The sequence below is a fragment of the Pezoporus flaviventris genome, unplaced genomic scaffold (assembly GCF_033815535.1).
Source record: "Pezoporus flaviventris isolate CSIRO_AGI_PZ_B2104156 unplaced genomic scaffold, CSIRO_AGI_Pfla_v1 ptg000002l, whole genome shotgun sequence".
NCBI lineage: Eukaryota > Metazoa > Chordata > Aves > Psittaciformes > Psittacidae > Pezoporus > Pezoporus flaviventris.
Window position 1 is genome coordinate 47,608,206 of NW_026892550.1, and position 21,880 is coordinate 47,630,085.

General features: G+C 40.0%; 1 protein-coding gene across 3 annotated transcripts in view; it reads left to right on the top strand.

Moving 5' to 3' along the window:
• BMPR1B (bone morphogenetic protein receptor type 1B) overlaps window positions 1-21,880 on the top strand; it is a 190,738-nt gene that overhangs the window by 163,680 nt on the left and 5,178 nt on the right. For all 3 annotated transcript variants that reach the window (XM_061477525.1, XM_061477533.1, XM_061477516.1), the window contains 6 exons: window positions 5,995-6,097; window positions 7,335-7,437; window positions 13,440-13,536; window positions 14,330-14,468; window positions 19,551-19,743; window positions 20,163-20,460. In XM_061477525.1, coding sequence (XP_061333509.1) covers window positions 5,995-6,097; window positions 7,335-7,437; window positions 13,440-13,536; window positions 14,330-14,468; window positions 19,551-19,743; window positions 20,163-20,460 — 933 coding nt within the window. The remainder of the gene's footprint in view (window positions 1-5,994; window positions 6,098-7,334; window positions 7,438-13,439; window positions 13,537-14,329; window positions 14,469-19,550; window positions 19,744-20,162; window positions 20,461-21,880) is intronic.

The window sequence follows — 21,880 nt, forward strand, 5'->3', positions numbered from 1 at the left end:
TTTCCACAGCTTAAGTCCAATAATACTTAGAAAGCTAAGGATAACACTCTAGCTTTAGGTGCAGATTGTATTCTCTATCAACAGAAGAAAACATAGCTCTAGGTAACGTGCTTTAAAAAAATGGGGTAATCCACAAGCACTAGTTTTGGAAAACCCATTACAGGCTCATCTCATCAAGTGAGGGTTAGCCTCAGAGAGCATGAGGTGGCCTAGCCAGAAACTGAAGGTGATGCTAGGGCCAGCCATATCCTCACCTATCACAACCCCATTTCCCCAAGGGTACCTGAACACAACAGGCAAAGACGGCTGCCCTGAAGTCCTTTCATATGACTAGTAGTGATTTGGATCCAGACAGGAAACAAGGCTAGAGACGGGCACTCCTGTACTATCACTCAAAGAGGTGTTTCAGCCTCAGACCTGAGTTTAAGTAGAAGCCCTGGCTAGGGGATGTGAGTGGGTGAGTGGATAGGGGTGTCCCAGGTGCCACACTGGGCAATTGAAGCTCATTAGTGTGCTCTTAATGAAGCTCTAGTGTGCTCACCAGGAGCCCTGACAACAAAGATCTTTGCAGAAGGTTTGCAATCATCTGCTTGTAATGGGTGTGTTAACCTGCAGCATGTTGAAACTATTCTTTCTTAGCATCTGTGCGACTCAGAAAAGGCTTTCAGTGAAGAAGCTTAAAGCTGCTTCGAACACAACCAGGACCTTGTTTTACCGTGCCATTTCAAGCTTTGTGTGTACAGAGTGAATGCACAGGCAGTTTGTGTCTAATCATAATTAATTGCATCTTTTAAAGAATAGCGTTAGATTTAATTGGTTTTGACTGCAGTGGGATTACAGTAAAGGCAGAGACTGATTAGGTGCCTTGTTGTACTCTAATTTCCATTCACAGATAATGCTGATGGTTTTTAAGATCAAGCTGATAGAGTTTAATTTCTTACGTATTGTCTACTGGTCTCGATTGTGTTTCTGGCCAACTGTGTCTTGAGGTAGTTTTGGTTATCTAAAGCAATAAAATGATTAAGTTGCCTTTCCAGTGTTACCAGAGGTGATAATTCACTTGAGCTATGTTATTTCTGTTCTCCCATTCTCCAGATGATAGGGTTGAATTTTCTTTGTGATTTGGTATGTAGAAGGAAGATTTCCACAGTGGGCCAAAGCACTGAATTCAGACAACTTTTCTTTTAAGCGCCTTTAATTTTTAGGGTAAAGTTGAACATTTTCTGATAAAGGAGTTGTGGTGAGGTCTTACAAGTTAACTATTTCAAACTTTTTTTGTTGTTTATTTTCATTTTTTGATGGAATCCTTTGTACTGTACCAGAGGCAGTTGAGTCCTCTTTGATGATTCAAATAAAAAAACAAAGGGCAACAGAGACAGATATTTGCAAGCTCCAGTCTTTCCTTGCCCCCTCTGTATGTTTCAAGTGTGGCTATGCAGATGACTTCACCCCGAGTGTTTAAACAGAAACACAAAGTCCCCCTCCCACACTTTTCAACTGTGTCCCAGAAATTCCTTGTTCTTAGTTTTGCTTAGGTCTTGCCCATTAGGTATTTAGTATAAACCTTAAGCTAAATAGTAATGCAATCCCTCTATTGTGACCTGTTGCATTAATTACTCTCAGTGTGGGAGTACTTTGTTGTTACTGTGGAGAAAGTGCTGGAATACCTTACACTTCCCTTGCATATTAAATTTACTTATATTAAAAAACCGAAGTGTAACAGCAAACCTCCATATTAAGTCTGTTGTAGCATTAAAGAAGGAGCTACATCATACAAATTCAACTGCAGTGTAATCTTAAGGTCAAGTAAAAGAGAACATTTGGTCTGTGTTTAAATTTTGGAGACAAAAGAAAGGAATAAAAAAAGTTAAAAAGGAAAAGAGGAAGATGAGTAGCTTTATTTTGACTGCTCCTTGATAGTTCTCACATGTACTGAAATGGATTTTGCACAGAAGTGAAAGGTGCTAGAGAGCCCTTGTGAAAATGCAGAGGTACCCTGTCAAATCTCACATTTAACGTGAAGCCTGCAGTTTCTAGGGCTGTCCCTCACAGATAGGCATAGTGGCATGTTTTCTGCATTGTGACTCCATGTGTCAGGGAGAACTGATTTGTGATCTAGTAGAACAATGCAAGACATATTTGGTGGGCTGGGTCATGTCTCAGTCCTGGGAGAATAGTTAAGACATGTAGAATAGAGAAAATTTTGATTGATAGACCCATATATCATCTATGAAAAGATGCTCTGCTAGTATGCATTGGGTATTCTCCATTCTGTGTGGAGGGTCATCATTGAGCACCCAGAGAGCCAAAAGGTACCGTGCACAGAACAGCATGTGTGGTAGGACCAACATCACCATCTTGGGAACTCGTGGCAAGAAACTGTGGCCCCGTGTGAGCCAGCTTCTTTGCTTTGTTCCACCTGTATGTCTCTCCTTGCCTTCAGAGTAGCTGTGCAAACATCTGAAGGTGCATCTGGCTCAGCAGCTGTGTAATGCTCTTGTTTGGTTTCATGTTACTTCCCTGATGCACAGCTGCTAACTATATTATTTTTTCTGAAAATGTGTTGAGCACATTTACTATGACTGTTTGTTTATGGATGGTGTCCAAAGTCAGCGTTTTCCTAAATTTGGCCTTCATCATCTTCATTAAGTGAAGGGTGCAACAAAATACGTAAATTAGATGCAAATTGGGAGTCAGCCAATTTTTGCATTAGATTATTTCAGCCAGTCTTTACAGAAGAATATGAACTTCCTACTTTCTGTGTATAATGGAATTTAACATTTTTACATTTTTGATAATTTTTTAAAAGTGTAGAAACTTGCCATGTTGCTTTGGATGGAAATGAAAAGAGCTTTAGCTCTTTCTGATGTTGAAACCAGGAGTATAAAGAGGAGTGGACAAAAACCATAATACTCATATGGACTCAATTGCAAATAAGATTAAAGATGAGGAATCTTTTCATCAGGATATTTAACCGATCTGTTTGTGATAGGCACTGAACAAAGGGAAGATTTTGCTTTTCCGAGTTATATATTGCCATCCCTGGCTGCATCACACATGAAGAGAGCAGTACAGGAAATCTTCAGCAGTCAAGTTTTGGTAGCTGAAGTATGGCATCTTCTGTGAGAAATGGCTGTTGGCCAGTGAGGACATCTGTGTGAGCAGCTGCAAAGCTGTTGGCCTCTGTTCCTCTCTTCTGACATTTAGTAAAGGTCTCCATTAAGATTGCTTTTTTCTTTTGGGTAATCTGTAATTATTGCAGCATCTTCTACATCAGTGTCTGTCAGCGTTTCCTCTGTTAACCCCCTTTATTTTGCTCGCATTTGACTTGGCAAATATGTGGCATACCAAACGTGCTTACTAGTGATCGCATCCAAAATGTATTTAATCATTCTCCTCCACCATACTCTAATAAGATGTTGCTTTAGTGTAGTGGAAGCTAGTGGATGTGTACCTGGATGTATTCAGTAACATCAGGTTGAGTTCCTTTTTTATGCTCCATTTGTAGAAACAAATTACACAGTATTGAAATTACACAGTTTAAGAAATAATTCTATACTACTAATCTTTGCTAGGAAGTGGAGAATAGGTGTTTCATCTTGCTTTGCATGTATCAGCAATGTACATATGTTTCTATTTATACAGTCAACGAAATAAACATGGAATTGGAGATGATGCAGACTGATCTGATTTGGTTTTGAGTTGTTATAATAGTAAGAACAGTTTCATTTCTGCCATAGACAGGTATGAGGTAATCAATAAAACAGCAGAGGTATGCCCTGCTCTTTACTTGCAGCATGTGGTCCATCTGACATCCTGTGAACCAGGAGAACAGGTCAGGGGCAGAAGGGGGGAAGCAGGTACTTCTTTCTTTTAAGAAGAGTCACTTCTACTTCTTGCCCAAACACCTGAGATATTTTCAATATGATAATGAGTTCTTACATTGCATGAAAGCTTTCTGGTTTATTTTTTTCTTAGAGATGCAAACAAATGGTACCAGTGTTTATTCTGCTCAGCACTGCTATTTTTGTCTCATACTTTTCCTTCATTACTCTTCCACTGTCTGTAAAGAACATGATTTATCCTTATTGTTGAGGCTTTGCAACTTTTCTGTTTTGCTCTATCCAGTCTAATTTTGTCTTTTTAAAATTGGGCTAAAATTTTCAGAGGGACTGAAATGCTTGAGGAGCCTGAATTTAACTTTCAGAAATGAGCTAAGAATCAGTGTTCCATGGAAGACAGAAAAAAAAAAAAAGAAATAAAGCTGCATACTTTCCTGCATCTGCCCCCCCCCCCCCCAAACAATTTGACTTTTCCTTCCCTTGCTTTCCTCTGGTGAGCTGTTTTGGTTTTGCTGGGGACAGTTAGCTGTGGAGTTCCTTTTTGTGTTTCACTTGATTTCAATTTATTGTTTTGTTACTCTGTCCCCTGGGTTAAACTTACTCATTACTTTGAATCAAAGGCACCATGCAAACAAATAAAATGTAATCTAATAAAATATTCTGCTCTAATGGATTCCTTATAGTCTCTTTTCTTGGCAATCCTATTGTTCCTATCTTTTAAGCTTAAGCAATGAAATCAAGGTGGTTGTTATCCAGAAGGGTTGCTGTCTCCTTTGCATTACTCATATGCACAATGTCAAAGAAGGGTAGAAGTCATCTCTTGCTTGTCTGAGAAAGTCATTTGCAACGTGCAACTGGTTACTTTTCAAATCCAGAAGTCAATAACCTGTGATAGATTATTATTTGAAGTAATAAGCTTACTATGGCTAGACCCTGCACCACTAATATAAAAATATGCCACTGCGAATATTTGACATGATCCTATCCAGCATCAGCCTGTCATGTAGTTAATACTTACAAATTGTGTTTATCTCTTACATGTGTAACTGTGCCTCTGGTTTCCTAATCTTCATTGCCTTTGCTTTTATAGCCCTGTTAGATTCTCCTTTCATTCAAGTAAGGACAAATAATGCGAAATTTTGCTGTCTTTCAGTTTTCTAATCCTTTTTTCTTTTTATTTCCTTTTTTTAACTAAGTTTGTTTCTTCTCTTCTGAAAAATACTCATTGCACATAATAACAGTGTTATTTTCCTGGGGAAATAACAGAATATTTTATTTTTATATTACTTAAATGTCTTATATTAAATATTTTTTTCTTTATTTTTGGCTCCTCTTCCTGCAAATCAGTCAGTTTGTGTTTCTTGCGCATGGTGTGTATCTCCCTCAGAGTGCAGAGAAATCAGTGTACAGCAGTCTCAGTAAAATGCAAACACCCTTTTTGTGCCTTTCTCCCCCTCTTTCCATAGCGTTCAGGCACTTGACCTTCATTGAGGAAGGACTAGCACCATCTAGCCATCTGTTAGTGTACTTGTCCTCCTGGTGCATGTTCTTGTAAACAGAAGCGTTATGGATCACTTCAGCCTTATAACCCAAGTAAACAGTTATGAAGGGTGTTGATAATAACTCAAGAACTCATACACAAGAGTGTTGCAGTTTGTAATATCGTTAAAACAAGAATCACAAATCACTCTTAATATATTTTGTATTTAGTACCTCAAAAATGTTTCCTTCTTCAGGTCTTCACTGTGGTGCAAATATTCATGCCTTGTTCCCCACACACAGGGTAGACCTGCTGTAGTGTTGATGCTCGCACTTATATAGGTCTCCCAAGTCTTAACACACTAATGACCATAGGCAGAGAATTGAGATGTTTGTTAGTGGTGTTTATAGGTGTTAAATGTTGGAAAGGTAAGTGCGAACTCCTAAGGCAGAGCTTCCTTTGTGTGTGCAAGAGCTGGTCCACAGGCCTGTAGGCTGTTGGACTGCACTGAGAGAGGTAGGTTGCCTTGGGTTCCTGAGTCATTCAGCCTGCCTTAGTACATCAATTTGCTAATGGCAGATTTGCCTTGCAAGGAACAACATTTAAGACTATATTCAGCAGCATATATTTCACTTCAAAGCTTTTTCCTGATTCATTCTTTCCAATCCTCAGTACTGATGGCTACTGCTTTACCATAATAGAAGAAGATGAGTCCGGTGGACATTTAGTCACTAAGGGATGTCTTGGATTAGAGGGCTCTGACTTCCAGTGTCGGGTAAGAAAGCATTTGCTGCCAGTGTTGCTTGGCTTTTTGACAGCTTTCAATTGAAGTGCGATCAACAGATGTTACTATGTCCATATTTTTCACTTCCATTTATTTGGTAGATAGGTGGTAATAGGACAAGGGATAATGGCTATGAAATGAAAGAGGAGAAATTTTGGGTAGATGTAGGGAAGTTGTTCTTTACTGTGAGGGTGATGAAACATTGGAACAGGTTGCCCAGAGAATTTGTGGATGCCCCATCCCTGTCAGTGTTCAAGGCCAGGTTGAATGGGACTTTGAGCAACCTGGTCTAGTGGAAGGTGTCCCTGCCCATGGCAGATGGGGGTGGAACTACATGAGCTTTATGGTCCTTTCCAGTCCAAACCACTCTACAGTTACGTAATAGTTGCTCTACACTGATTGCTGAGAAGAGTGAATTTTTATCCCTGAATTGTGATATTATAGCTGCTTCTAACAATAGCATAGGTTTTGGGGTTTGGCACTGCTGTTAGTAGTAACAGTTCAGCTCAGAGGAAGTTCAAATTTAGAGAAATGCAGTCTTAATTCCTGAAGTGTCCATGGTAGCTAAAGTTAGTTAGGATGTTATTTGATGGACCACAACAATCTTCGTGTCTTACATGAAGTTGTGCTTTAGTTTTTGGATTTCTGGTGCCAGAAATTCCCTTCAGGTGCAGTGACCACCTGATGACTACTGCAGCAATGGAATGGCTATGGGCAGTGGAGCAAGGTCACTGTAAAGTGTTTGTCTTTTCTAGCATTAACCTTAAATGATTCTACGTGAGTACAGGAACAGTATAACCATCAAGGTCCATGAAAGATATTTTACCCAGCTTCCCATGAGATTAGAAGTGACAGCTAAATTAGCCCACAGAAATTTCAGTAGTATTCTGGCTAAACTGTTTTGAATACTCATGTTAACTTATTTTTTAAATACAAATCTAACTGATGGATTCATTCACAGTTCTAATAATTGCACCATTAGAAACAGTCAGTCCCTTCTGCAGCACTAAGGCACTAACAGAAATCTGTTAGGGGTGAATGGATCTCTTAATTATCTGGATGAAATGTTGCTGGATATGTTCAGTGGCAAATATCCTTACTCTGCTCATCCTAGAAATCTGTAACAGCCTGCAGTCCAGCTAACAAGTGCATCTTTTTCTCAAGTGTCAGAATGATGATGTATATGTACGACATAGATAATTACTTTCTATCAAATTGTTTGTTGCAGGACACTCCTATTCCACACCAAAGAAGATCTATTGAATGTTGCACAGGCCAAGATTTCTGTAACAAACACCTTCACCCTACGCTGCCACCACTGAAAACTCGAGGTAAGGGAAGGTAAATCCAGTACCAAACCGACCTTTTCCTGCTGTTTCTCATTGTGCCTTAGGAAGAAACAAAGCCCAAGCCCAAACCCAGAGCACCCCCCTTCAGGTGCACATGATTAGAAAGGTAAACTGCATTAAACGGTGTTGCTGAATTCCTGTAGGTGATGTGGGTAGCAGTGCCCTGACCCATGGTTGCTGATACTTGGTATTATTTCTGTTGCATGCATGTAGTGAGCACCAGATGCATTAGTTACAAGATTCTATCCTAGCACAGGCCTGCTGGCTATCAGTGATTATCCCAAAGACTTCTGTTTGTCATGGCAGAGGATGCCTTTTGCTATGTACGTTGTTAACCTGATAATAAAATTGAATCTTATTTCTAGTCCCTGCAACATGCATTACTGTTCACAACTCCACACACATCTGGGTCCAGGTCTTCAGTCCAGGTTGACTGAAGACCATTAAGCTTTTCTTATATAAAAGACCTGATAATCTAGCACTAGGACAATAATTAGTCACTTAAGTGGTTTTTCTACATGAAAAATGCAGCTGAAAATAGAATGTAGGGGAAGAGCCCATGCAAATGGATGTGTACTAACTTAGTAGATTCTGGGGCAAGATTATAGCTTTTTCATTTGCTTGTTTAAACATCACTTGCTGAAAGTCGGTAAAACTAGTTTGGCTGGATGTTGCAGATAAATTTTATAGAAATGTATTCCAAAGTAACTGTAAGCTCATCCATGATAAACTCTTGGCACTGGCAGCAATGGCCAAGATTTGAAGTGGTCAGCATGGAGATTAGTCTGCGAGAATGAGTTCAAGGTTGCAGGATAGTTTGTAATCACGATGTTCTGAGTTGAAAATCTGCAAACAGCAGATACTTGCACAAATGCATGCTCAGAGAAAGCTTCACTCCTGTAAGCTGTTCCCTTCATGTCTATGAAATTCTGCACAGGTGGGCTGCAAAATCAGACCTGTGGAGAGTAGTGTGTAAATATTTCACTGTTTACTAGCAAGCCATTAAGTCAGCGAAACCTCATAAAGTTCTTGACTTCCAGCATAAGAGTTATGTACTACTTTGTTGGTTTTTTCATTTCAAAAAGTTCTTTGGACTGAGAGAGAAGCTCTAAAAAGAAGTCAATATTTGTTCATACTTAGTATATCAATAAATGTAATTTTAGTTAGGAAGACACTGCCGTGATTTCTTCCTGCTGCTGACTGAGTTTATTCTACATTGAAACTACTTAAAAATACTGAACCAATGCCTAACACTAGACATCTGCCTTATTAAGATTTTAGTTATTTGGCAATACTCTCTGCTACTTATACAGAAAGCAATAAAACAGTCTTTTGGTAGTGGCAGAAGTTGTTTGGATCAATGTTGATTTTGCTCTGTGTGTTTAGGCACCATGGTGGCAGACCCATAAAACAGCAGAGAGAATATTTGTTGAAAGAAAAATTTCATAGATTTGGAACAGCATTCTACCAGCTCTGTGTTGCAAAGTTGTCACTTTAGCAGGACAAACAAAAGGTGTTGTATTCACTCAACATACTCTGAAGACTTCTGTTTGAAATATGCTTTCCGCTAATGGTATCCTCCTAGTATAAAATGAAAATACATTTCAGGAACTGCTTCATTAATGTGGCTGGACAGGGCTAAAGTCAGTACCTCTATTAAGGCCTTAAGCAAATGTGTTGTGCTTGGTGCCAAGCCTGTTTTAATTTGTCATTGCTGTGCCCTAATCTGAAATCTCAGAGAAAGGCCTTAGTTTTCACTGCAACCAGGTACAGATATAGTTTTGAAATACATGCTACTGCCACTACCAAGTGCTATGGCTGTGATTGAGTACTGTTAGAATTGTCTATCAAATTTAACATAAACTGTAAGTACAAAGAATGAGAAGATGAACTTAAAAACAAGCTTCTAGGAGCAACCTTCTGACCTCCAGGATTCCATGAAAAATATGTATGCTCCTCAGCATTTAAAAGCAAACAGAAATTTGGCTTCTGATGAACTTGTGTCCGAGGTCATAGCACATGGGAAACAGTCTAGGGAGAGCATGCAGCTGCAGGTCAGAGGTTGCTGAACTGCAAATTAACCTATGCACCAAGGTAACGTCACAAAGGCAAGTCACTTACGTTCCCAAAGTTCTTTTCCAGACCTGGCATGTACTGAAAAGTGGATTTTGCCCTCATCCCCCTACTCACTCCCCCGCCATGAAAAGAAAACAGGACCACATACATGAGACTGGGACCTAGAAGAATTAACACTGGTCAAAGTAAGGCTTGTTAAGCAGGATGGAAGAAACAACAGCTAAGCCTAAATTTTGAGTTCATCTCTGTACAGAACTAGCAGGATAAAATACCCCCAGAGAAACCATGAAGTCCTCATCCCAGCTGTACATCTGTCTTATTAAGGAAATGAAAGTCTTAATTGGGTCTGATGCAACACCTTTGCTTTAAACAATAAAAGGTATTCCTGGAAATCCTAGCGAAAGTGAAGGCTGAGACCAGTCAAAAGGAGAAATATGTCTTTACTGATTTAAAACCTATATAAGCAGAAGTAGTGGTGCCACCGTGTCTGGCTCCCTGCCTGTAGAGCTTGTGATGAATGGTCAAGGGAATGATTGGAGGAATGATGGGGTTTGATGTGTGCACACAGTCTCCACGCCTCGGATTTCACTGCAGTTTTTACTTGGATAACTGTAACATTGTGAACTGGGGAGGGAAGAGAACCTCCTCTCCCTTTGATATGCTGACTTCTCCCTTGAACCTGCTGGGTGGCATTTTCAGTGAACTCCTCAGCATGGTCTTGTGTATGGGAGAGTGAGGGGATCAAGTGATGGAGGAGGGGGAAATCACAGGAAAATGACTGAGAGACAGCTTGGTATCACCGAAGACCTTCCTTTTGTGGCCCTTTCTCCCTTTCTGCTGCTCACTATTGACACCAGCACGCACCACCATTTTTGTACAACATAAAACTGCTAACGTGCCATTTGCTGGGCTTCGCTGTTACTTGCCAGCTGAGGTATGTGAAGAAGCTTCCAAAAGCTACTGCGTGTTTGTTTTGCATACCCCCCACTGCAATTGCTCACTGCTGCCTCCGTGGAAGCTACTGCTCATTCTCATAACCCTGCTGCTGGCACATTGCAGTTGCCAAGTAACATAACACTCGAAAGCAAAGTGCTGCTGTTCTTAAAGGACAGAGTCTCTGTCACACAAACTGACACTGACTGGTACCCACTACTACCTTTGCCAGGGAGCCCATGAGCCAGTGATTAAGTGGACTCAAAGCTGAGCTGCCCCATCCCTCTGCATGGTCAAGGAGGTGCCAGGAAGGGGAGGTTTGTCCTGTGCTCTGTGGAGAGCAGCTTGGGCTGTAGGCGGAGGAAGGAGTTGGTCTCCAGCAGCACCAGCCTGGCTCAGTTCAGCAGAGCAAACAGATGTTACTCATGTAAGAATGGGGGCATGCTTTTAATCTTGTGTTGGCTATGTGCCAATGGGTTTATGAAGTCCTCAGGTGAGCAAGCAAATGACATTCTGCCAAATGCTTTGAAAATGCAGGGAGTATTTAAAAGGTGAGACAATAGCTCGCTTATCATCCCTATCGCTTCTCATAATACATAGCCAAATAAAGACATGCGGAAATTATTCTCCTCTCCTGTGAGAGCCAGTTGCATACCCATGCTGTGCATAGTGAACCACTGGTAGTGGTCATGTGTTTGCTATAGGGGACATCACCTGCTGTAAGAGTGTAAGCATCACTGCTACTGAAGTCTGCATTAGCCTCTTGCAGCATGCAGATCAAGACATGTTCCTTTATGTCTTGCATGTTGCCTTGTAGTTGCTTCCCATAATTGCATTCGGGTATCAAAAAATCTGGCAGTGCTGGAGTCTGAAGTTGGAGAGCTACACAGCACTCTGGGAAAATCAGACTGCTTTTGCTGACTTTCCTGAATAGGAGAAGCCCATTAGAAGCATTGAGCACAGAGTATGGATCGTTTAAACCCTAAATATGTCTGGAATTTGATTCAAGATTTCAGTATCATTATCATCCCTCTCCTGAGTGTACATACTCAGACACACACAGGCAACATGAACCGTATGGATGCTTTACAAGTTCTGGTAGTGCAACACTTCATGTCTGTGTAAATGCACAGACTTCTGTGGCTATGCACAGACTTCTGTGGCTATAATGCCTAGCATACACAAGTATGAACAAGATCTTAATTGCGCCCTCTGCATTTGACATCAGCTTTCATTACTGCTAAGCATAAAAGCCCATCTTCCATCATGGCTTGTTCTGTGAAATGGTAAAAGCTTTGTTGTTGACAGATATCCAGGTTCCTCTCAAGTGCGAAATCCCAGTATACGGTATGTGTGCTGTGTTCATCATCTCCTCAGCTGATGGGCTGCAACGTCTTAAACTGTTACAAACCACACATTTTAGATGGAAATGGCTGGCCAACCCATGCTGCTTACAAAGCATGAACTAGAGCCCTTAGCCCTGCTGAGCAGCCTTTGTGGGAGAGGTCTGGATTCCCCAGTGGGCTCTCAGTTTCAGCTCACAGCCCACTTGGAGTGGCAGGCCAGGGAGAAATCTGCTGTGGCAGGGAGAATGATGGGCTCCACTGTTTTCTTGATAGACATCGTGTCAGTGTCCCCTTTCAAAGGCATCAGCTGTGTCTTGAATGTTTACATTTTTAATGCTCCAGGAGCAGGGAATGGCAGGTTACAATATGACCAGTGTGATCAAAAGGTGAGTTGGTAGATAATCTCTGTTTGTAGTGGAAAGGGGAAGGAAAGAAATAGTTTGGGTGCAAAAACAGAAGGAGAAACTGGATCTTAAAAATAAAAGCCTGACAGTGAACCAAGAGTCCCCTAGGAATCTCTTCTCATTACCCTTGTAAATCTGAAATGTAATAGTGCTGTTCCAGGATGAGTTGGTAAGGATAGATTTCTTGCATATTACAATGTATTGGGCATTAGTGTGAAAGATGCAAGACAGCAAGGCTGGAAAAGCTTCAGAAAACATCATCCTTATTTGCATTATATCAGATAGCAACTCTGTGAGGGTGTTATATGTACCTACATGCTAAAATACCATAGTTCTGAGAGTCTGGGGGGTAGGGGAGGTTAAAGAGAAATAGTGCTAGGTTTCTTTGGTTCTCAGCAGAAGAGGATGCATGAAGGTCAGACTCGCCTGAGTTAGGAGTACAAATTTGGAGATTAATGGTATACTTTAAAGGAGACTATGAGTCTCCCATGCAAAGATTGACCAAAATGTTGTAATAGTTTTTACATAATGGCATTTTTACAAGTTATTTGACACATTTAATTTTCAGAGTGTTTTACAGAATAGCTGCTGGAAAGATAGTTTTGCCCATGAGCACAGGAAGACTTGCTGGCACACAGTGTTGCTATAGAGTGAATGGAGGAGAAAAATTCCTGCTCAGGTGTTTAAAACAGGATCTAAGAGATTATTCTGCAGTGATGGAAAGATGCTTTCAAGGCCTCTTGTGGTCTCCTTTCTTAGGGGTCGATGGTCCTCTGTGTCTTCTCTCCTAGGATAAATGCAATTATTATTTTTTTTTACATTAACTGCTTGATAGGATGCTACTTAGTAAGAGTGATTTAAGACAGAGGCAGTAATTTTACTATGTCCGGCTGATCACTTAGGTTAAGATACAGAGCTACAGGTCTTAATTGATTTTTTCATTCAGAGTCAAACAGGGAGTTGCAGATCAAGGTGATGTTTTGCCTTATTGAGGGCTGAAAAGACAGATAGGCTTTTGGAGGTTCTGCTTCTGCCTTGATCAGTGAGGGTCAAGGAGGAAGTGTACAAAACACCTGGGGAAACCAGGGGTATCTTGCACAGGACTTTGGCAGAAAAGAGAGGAAATCATGTTTGCTGCACTTTTGAAGGTGTGTGTGTGCCTCTTAATACTGACTTTGTACCACCTCCCTTTCCAAATTTTCCACCTTCCTGGTTTTAATCCCAGACTTTGCTGAAGGAAACATTCACCATAAGGCCCTGCTGATCTCGGTGACTGTTTGCAGTATTCTTCTGGTGCTTATCATCATATTCTGCTACTTCAGGTAAATAAAGAGTATTTTACGAGCTTGTTAATGTTCCTTCCAACATTTATCTTGTTATAGACAGGAATTTGAAAAAAATGAAGTTGACCTTAAGGAAAAGAAATGGAAAACTGTAATTTTATGATAAGGAAAAATGTGTATTTTATTCACCCTAATCACAGGTCTACCTATGAGATGTATTTCATACAGCATCCTTTGCCAAAAATCCTAAAAATCCATTCAGGTAGAAGCACAGACTATTCTTTGCTGAGTATGAGAAAGCCACAGGACAAATTTTAGATAGGGTGAATAAACCTAAGGCTTCTAAATGTGTTTACGTGGCGACGACCTGATCATAAAAAAGAGAGGGATACAGGAATGTAAGTAAATATGTCTGGAATGTCATCAAAATCTACGTGCATTATGTTTAACCAATTTGTTCCAGTTTTTAAATAGTCCAAATCCCATGACCTTACCTCCTCTAGCTCTTGAAAGATCCACTGCAGTCAGTAAAATAAAACTGGGTAGTTCTTGGTCTGTGTTTTAAACGTATTTACATTTCTGAAAGAAAAACATTTGGTTGCTTTGCAAACTTAGACCGGATTGCACAGTCTTTGAGTTTTATACTGAAAGCATCAAACATTGCTAAAAATAAAATAGAAAGTTTTGGGCAGTAAGTCCAGTACATTCCCCAGGGAAGCAGATAAAGCTGTGAGTCCATAAATGAAGCAAGACGTGGAGGTCCGTGTGCATTATTCATTGCACATGTGTTCATTGTATTCGAAGCTAATTTCACTTTCATGTAAAATGGCAGATACAAGCGCCAAGAGACGAGGCCCCACTACAGCATTGGGCTGGAGCAGGATGAAACCTACATTCCCCCTGGAGAGTCCCTGAAGGATTTGATCGAGCAGTCCCAGAGCTCAGGGAGCGGCTCCGGACTCCCTCTCCTGGTAAGGAAGCAATATTATCTCAGAGCAAGTTTAAAAGGCAAGAAGAATGAGTAGAAGACGACAAAATGAGGCAGAATAAAATACATTTGTGTGTCCTCATTTGCTGTTTTAGGTTGTTTTTTTTTCCTCTCCCAGAAATGAAAAGGATTTAAGCTGGGGAAGAGCTGTTTTAGAAAGCAAGAGACTGTTTTTTCATGCAGACTACACTAGAAAAGCTAAAGAGTGTTTTTTTACCTTAGTACATTTCTTATTTTAGATACCATAGAGTAAGTACAGGCTAATAGAGCTCACAAAAATTCATCAGGATTTGCGCCACTGTACAAGACAGCATCTGGCAGACTGATCTTATTTTCTTGCTTTTTATGTGCAACACACAATAGCGTTTCAAACATTGACACACCGTCTTTATATAAAGGGAATTGTAATTCATCAAACTGGGAACCTTTTTATGTGTAGACTTCACTGTGTGTTCAGAATTCAAGAGTGAATTGTTTTCCCTTGTCGTCTCAAAGGTTAAAGGCACAGGGATGGAGTTTGTGATTATTTCTGAACTGACTCCAGAATGACTGAACTCCTTGAACTCACCTGCTGAAAAGGCAGAAGTTTTACCTTCTGTGGCAAAGCAGTTCTGTTCAGCAGGGTTTTTGATTCTAGGGGTCATTGTTGCTTTTAGTGCTGAAACAAAACAAGATAAAAAAGCCAGGTTACTTATTTAAAAGTACTGTTCTGAGAAAATGAATTAGATTTCATTTTCTTTTTTCAGAGATGATGTGTCCCTCCTGTCTTCCAAAACTATTAGTTTACTGATCCTATTACTGTAGATGTTGCCCAGTTTCCAAGTACCGTGTACTATCTACCTGTTTTTTGCCCGCACAGATTTTTTTCTACACCCTAAAGAAGTAATAAAATTGGAGGTTTTATAAATCCTTAAAATTAAGCAACAGGATAAGTGGTTGGCAAAAACCTGACTGAACACAATTTGTTCTGACAGGAGAAAATGCTTAGAGCCCCATTTAAATAAAGTGCAGACTTTTTTAAAAATCCAGTTTTCTGACAGTTAACAAGCTATTGAGGAAAAAGCCAGGCTGCCAAGCGGGTGCTGTGACTGGTGATGAACATGGAAAACCCGTGGTCATTTTTCTCCATCATTTAGGTCTAGGCTTTAAGAAAGCGCTGTCATATCCCATACCAATGTCCCTCTAGCATTCCTAGGGAGTGCTTACAATTTATCTAATTGTGAGGGGCTCTTGCTCTTCTTTTGCTTTGGTTTTTTGGATAACGCCTGCCACATCAAGGTCCTGGTCTGCACTTATTGCATCTACCTGTTGTAGTAACAGAAATAGTGTAATAATTTAGAGCAAACACTAGGAACTTGGTTGTTCTTCTCTGGAGGATGTGTTTCCAGCAGTCCGTGTGGGTAGTAGGCGCCCTGAGGCATCTCATGTCAGTGCGTGGCTTGCTACTTCATCCTAGGATGCCCATGAGACAAAAAAGATTGAGGAAGGCAGGATGTGGCTTCTTGTTCTTTATACCTTCCTCTGTCCCTGTGAGCTGGTTAAGATGGGATGTATGGTGTTACTGGTGTCCCCAGGTCTACTCTTGCAGTTTGCAGAAAACTAACCCGCTAATCAATTGCTGTAATGACCAAGGTGGCGTCCCAGCTGGGTTGTTGCTCAGTACTTATCAGAGCGGTGCTGGTGCTCCATAAAGCAGAAACCATTCTATCTTCTGCCAGTCCTCTCTCAAGCCTGGAGACTTCGCAGCTTCTGGACCAAGTATTCTTCCTGAAGGCTATGAAAATGCATACATTTTTTTCCCCCAGACTTTCCTTTTAAGTAGTGTTTTTCTGTGGCATCGAAGAAAAAGGAGAGCTATAATGAATTTTGCACTTGGTAATAGATGTTTGCTTCATTTCCCAGAGAGCTATAACTGCTACAGGCTTGCTAGAAATGCACAGATTAATACTTCTGGGTTGACGTCTGAAACAAATATATAGAAAGTGCCTGGCAATAATGCTCTAGACTTTATTGTGCAAGAGTTTGTTTTCAACTGTATTATTTCTTACCAGCACAAAACATCCAAAGTTATTATTCCAGGAAAGTAAGCCACAGATTTATTACAAAATGTCACTTTATGCTAAACAGTAATGTTTGCCTTCTGTGCAAAACATTTATTCTAATGGGTACAAATATTATACCAAAACCAAGCATTAACCAAGGTTTTATTGATACTTTGACATTCAGGAAACGTTCTTTCTCCTGACCTGTTTGTACCTCTGACAGAGAAGTTTGCTGCAGGTTAAATGCTGCCAATCAAATTTTAAACCAAGACAAATAAATTTAGTTCTAAATAAAGGCTTTGAGCCAACAAGCCAGGGTGCACAGTCAAGTCTGTGCAAGCAAGCAGAATCCCATTTGCCTTGACAGAGCAAGAAGTGTAGGGTGAAGCTGTTGCCCCCATGAATCCACATGCAAAACTGGAGAAGGAGATTAGACACTGGAGATATTTATTGCAGTCTGTACGAAGATTTTGCTGAATTAAAGTTTTTTCTTTACCTTTTCATGTACTTTTTTCCTAATTCCTCTCCCAATGAATTTCGCTTTTCAAGGGACTGCAAGCCAACCCAGTCAAAATATTGATGTTACAAAAGGTTGGTTTGTCTGAATTTTCATCTGAGATAGCTGAACATATTTAGCTGAACATCACAAAAATAGAATGCAGAAAATAGAGACAATGGGTAATTGGACTGATTACAGCTAGGGAGGGGAAACAAAGGGCCATGTAACCTTACCTGGCTGTTTCTAGAGCTCAAGCAGCAAAATGCACAGAAAGAAATAACTCCCCCCCCCCCCCCCCCCCCCAATCTACTCAGTGTAAATAATTCATATCATATCATTCAGAATGCTCATGAAATCAGTTCACCCAACAATTTTGATTAACCAATTTGTTTTAGAAATTGTAATCAGTGTATGATTCAAGAAAGAGCTAAATTCCTTAAAATAAAATAAATTGTTCATAGGAAATCATTTGACCAGTTCTAGCAAGAGAAAACCAGGTTAAGGACCTTCACATAGCATTCTGCCGCCTGAAAACCCATAACAGAAATGCGTTTTCATTTTCTTAATGTAATTTAATAAGGAACTTTTCATCATTAAGTATTGTAATTCCATGTACTTTATGATGCCATTACATATATTTACACAAATTATTTGATGTAACTGCATTATTGTTCAGGATGCATTTTTTAAATGGGCAAAATAGAAAGCAACAATGCTAAAATGACATTACAAAATGTTACAGTAAAATTCCAATGTAATATAACTGTTGTTCAATCACTATCTGAGAGTATAAAATAAAATAAATCAGTTTAAAAAATTAAGGCTAATCTCTGTTGTTGGCTTTCACTGATATTATTCAAAAATAATGACACTGAAGCCACCATCTTGGAAGTCTAATAATGCATTTCAGGGCTGGAAAAACTAAATTCTGTTTAAGTGACAGAAGAAAAAACCTGGGACTTTTGAAATAGCTTTTATAAATGCCACTGTATGTTTTTCTTCTTTAAATTGCCTAATACGAAAACGAGTAATTATTTACAAAATAAATTATGATAGACCTTTCCTAATAGGTTTTGATTTCATCTTTGGACATACATTGATGCTCCAGTGGGCTTGTGTCAGTCCTGCTCTGCAGTACCAAACTGGTAGCTTCCTCTGGACTTCCCAGGGATAACAAAGCCAGTGATTTTAAAATCAAGTTTTGATCATTTCTGTCAGCCAGAATTGCAAAAATGTGTGGGATTACATGGAGCTTTCCTAGGGATTTAGATAGTGCACACTTGCTGCAATAAACTGCTTGAAATTTGCATACAAATCATGGCAAAAGCAAGAGAACTCAAATTTGCCTTTGTCCAGATTGTGCCAAGTGCTTGGACCAGTTGAAAAACCAAAAGTCATTAACTGTGGATTGAACTGGCAATACTGAAGAACAAGAGGGTGGCATTTTAATGCCTTGTTATACCAGGGTTAGGCTGAGTCAAGTGTGAAAACCAGTGGGTTGTGTTGCGGCATCTACTCAAGTTTTTATTTTTGGACTTTTAGAAATAAGTGATCCATAGGCATACTCCAGTCCTGTGAGAATGTATTAGGCTTCATTTATCCAAGATTTTTTCTAGTCATAAAAGCTTGTTAAATGTAGAAACAGTCCATCTGATATTGGAGTCTGCCATCCTTATGAGCGATGTCTCTGCAATGCTGCCGAGTACATTGACCTGATGCTACAACTGCATATAGCTTATGCTACATCTGACTTCAGCGTCAATTCACAGTTTGGCCATTGACAAAGCTGGTACGGATACTAGACAGGGTAGATTTAAAGCTGTTCTTCCATATCTTCAGAAAAAAACCCTGACTTTTTATTACTATGTAATGATGGTTATTAAAATTAATGTAGGCACATGGGTTCTAACTGTGTAAGTAGTGGTTGAGGTTCCTAACATCAAATTTATATATGTTGAAATTATTAGCCATGGGATTTTCAGGCAAAGTGTTAGGGAGCAATTTTGCTAGTTTTGGAGCACTGATATGCTTTTGGCTCTTGTGAGCCCTAGCCTTGAGTCTTAGTTGTGTTGAGCATGTAACAAACATTCCCATTTTAATCAAAAATGTGTTAGCTACCCCTTTGGAATTTGTTGTGCATTGGGCTGGCCAGGAGTGTTTTCAGTCAAAGCTTTTCCGGAAATAACAAAAAAATTCCATCAAAAGTAGCAACCTCCCACAGGAAAATAAAAATTTCAGGGGTTGTTGGCCAATGTTTCCTTCACACACACTGATTTACTTTCTTGAGAGGCCATGGTGTGTTTTGGGATTGCATGCAAAGGCTTCTGCACAGTGGCAGGAATGGCTTCACCCATTCTGTGTCCAGGGAAAACAGGGAGCATCTGTGCTGCAGTGCTTTACTGAAATCCACATTACAATGGCTGTGCATCCCCCTTTCCAACACGCTTGCAGCACAGGAAGAAGGTGAAGAAGGAGGGAGGTGAATGCTGAGCAAGTTGTAACTGCCCATCTTGGCATTTCACAGGTTCAAAGGACAATTGCAAAACAGATTCAGATGGTAAAGCAGATTGGAAAAGGTCGCTATGGAGAAGTCTGGATGGGAAAGTGGCGTGGCGAAAAGGTAGCTGTGAAAGTTTTTTTTACCACCGAGGAGGCCAGCTGGTTCAGAGAAACAGAAATCTACCAGACTGTCCTGATGAGGCATGAAAATATTCTTGGTGAGTGAAATTAAAGAGAATTATTTGATAGCTTATAAGTTTCTTGAGTTTTAATAGTTTCGTATTTCCTGTTGTCTGATGCCCTTTCCTACGCGCTTTGTTACCTGCTGTGCTCTGCAATTATCCACCCAGCACTTTCCAAAAGAAAGATGTTACAGGGATTACTGACGCATAAATAAAAGTTAAAAAAGAGTGGGCTTGGGGGACTGATGCTCCAACACTGCGTCTGTTTCTGCCACCTGTAGTTCCATATCTGGGCTTTCTGAAAATATGTTAAAGGCTAGAGGTACATGGAAGTAAGATGAAAGAATTTAAATATGTTATTAAAATAAAACCATTGAAGTGTCTTGTCAGTTGAGAGTTCTGAGCAACCAAAAAAGCCCTGAGAAGTATTATAAATGAAAATCTTTTTTCTGCAGGATTCATTGCCGCAGACATTAAAGGTACAGGATCTTGGACCCAGCTGTATCTCATCACTGACTACCATGAGAACGGCTCACTTTATGATTATCTAAAATCTACTACCTTGGACACAAAAGCTATGCTAAAACTGGCTTACTCCTCGGTTAGTGGCTTGTGCCACCTTCACACTGAGATCTTCAGTACTCAAGGCAAACCTGCTATTGCTCACCGTGACCTAAAAAGTAAGAATATCCTGGTGAAAAAGAACGGCACCTGCTGTATAGCAGATTTGGGCTTGGCTGTTAAGTTTATCAGGTGAGTAGAAGTGAGGAAGGCGAGGAAAAGTTGGTAGATCAGAGGCAAACTCTGGTTTTGCTCATGTCTGAGGAAGTGTGTACATGTGAATAAAGCACCTGCAGTGTGTGTGCTCATGTCTGTGTGTCAGGAAGGCTACCTGTGTGGGTGAGAGTGCGACATAAACACATAATGTGGGTGTATAAACAATTTTTAACTGTCAAGCACATTAGTTGCATTTGCATGAAGGTTCCATTTTCATCACTTTGCTCTCAGTAGCAACCCAAGCATTGCTGCCACATGCTAAAAGGGCATAGCACTGACAGGTTGAAGTCATGTCAGTAAACTTGTCACTGAAGCTTTCAGTTTGTCTGATCCCAAGGTAATACAGTCACAACTTATATAGCATAATATTAATCATTTGCAGAAGTTACTAATTGGGATTTATTGAAAAGCACCCCATTTGGACTGCCTTTTGTTTCATTTCCTACAAATCAAATTGCTGAAGCACAGATTTAATTTTTGAAATGCCTTTTAAATTTGATTAAAAAAAAAGTTAGTTGTGTGTTTAAACAACTTAGAGCAGACAAGTAGGACAAGTTACTCCTGGGATTCATAAAGGAGCCATTGCTGTCTGACAGCTCCATTGAAAAGGAGCTTGAGCTCTCAGCAGTGGTAGAGATGCGTTCAAAGTGCCTGAATTTCCTGTGCACAGAAATGTGACCATGCACTGAAGGTTGCAGTTTCAGAGGTCAGCTTTGAAACCGTGTGCTCCCTGAAGTATCAAACAAAACAAAAAAAAAAAAGGAAAGTAAGAATTCTGTACAAATCTTGAACTGAAATTGTTCAGAAGGTAAGGAAAGGCAAGTTTTTCTGTTCTCACTATTCACTCATCTACCTGATTTCTTGGTGAGGCTTTTCCCTTATGAACCTAACCTTTCTTTAGGAGATGAGGAAGGAATATTTTTACGTTAAGGAGCAGGGTCCTAGAAAACAGCAACTTGGAAATGCACTATTTTCTGTAAAAGCTTCAGGGAAGAAATTCACCCTTTGTGGATGCTCCTTGCCTGACAAGTACAGAGGCAGCATGCTGCTTAGGTGTGAACCAAACTAGGTGTGAACCAAACTAGGAACTACCAAGTGTTGCTGTAAAAGAAGGTGAAATACGTATTTGCCATAGTCCAAATTGAATTTACATTACGTACTTGACTTGTTTTTATGCTGAATCCTTCCCTAGGCAGCATTTCTCAGGCAATGATGAGGGCAGAAAAAAGTAATTGAAAGGGGTGTGCTCTGCTGAAGCTAATGAGTTAAGTTCTCTGCTTTCTCATTTTATTTGGGATGTTGCAAGGCACTGCAGGTCACTAAATTTATGTTACATTCTTGGAGGTATGCAGAAATACCGCCAGCATATGTATGATTTAATGACTGTGTAGGTGGC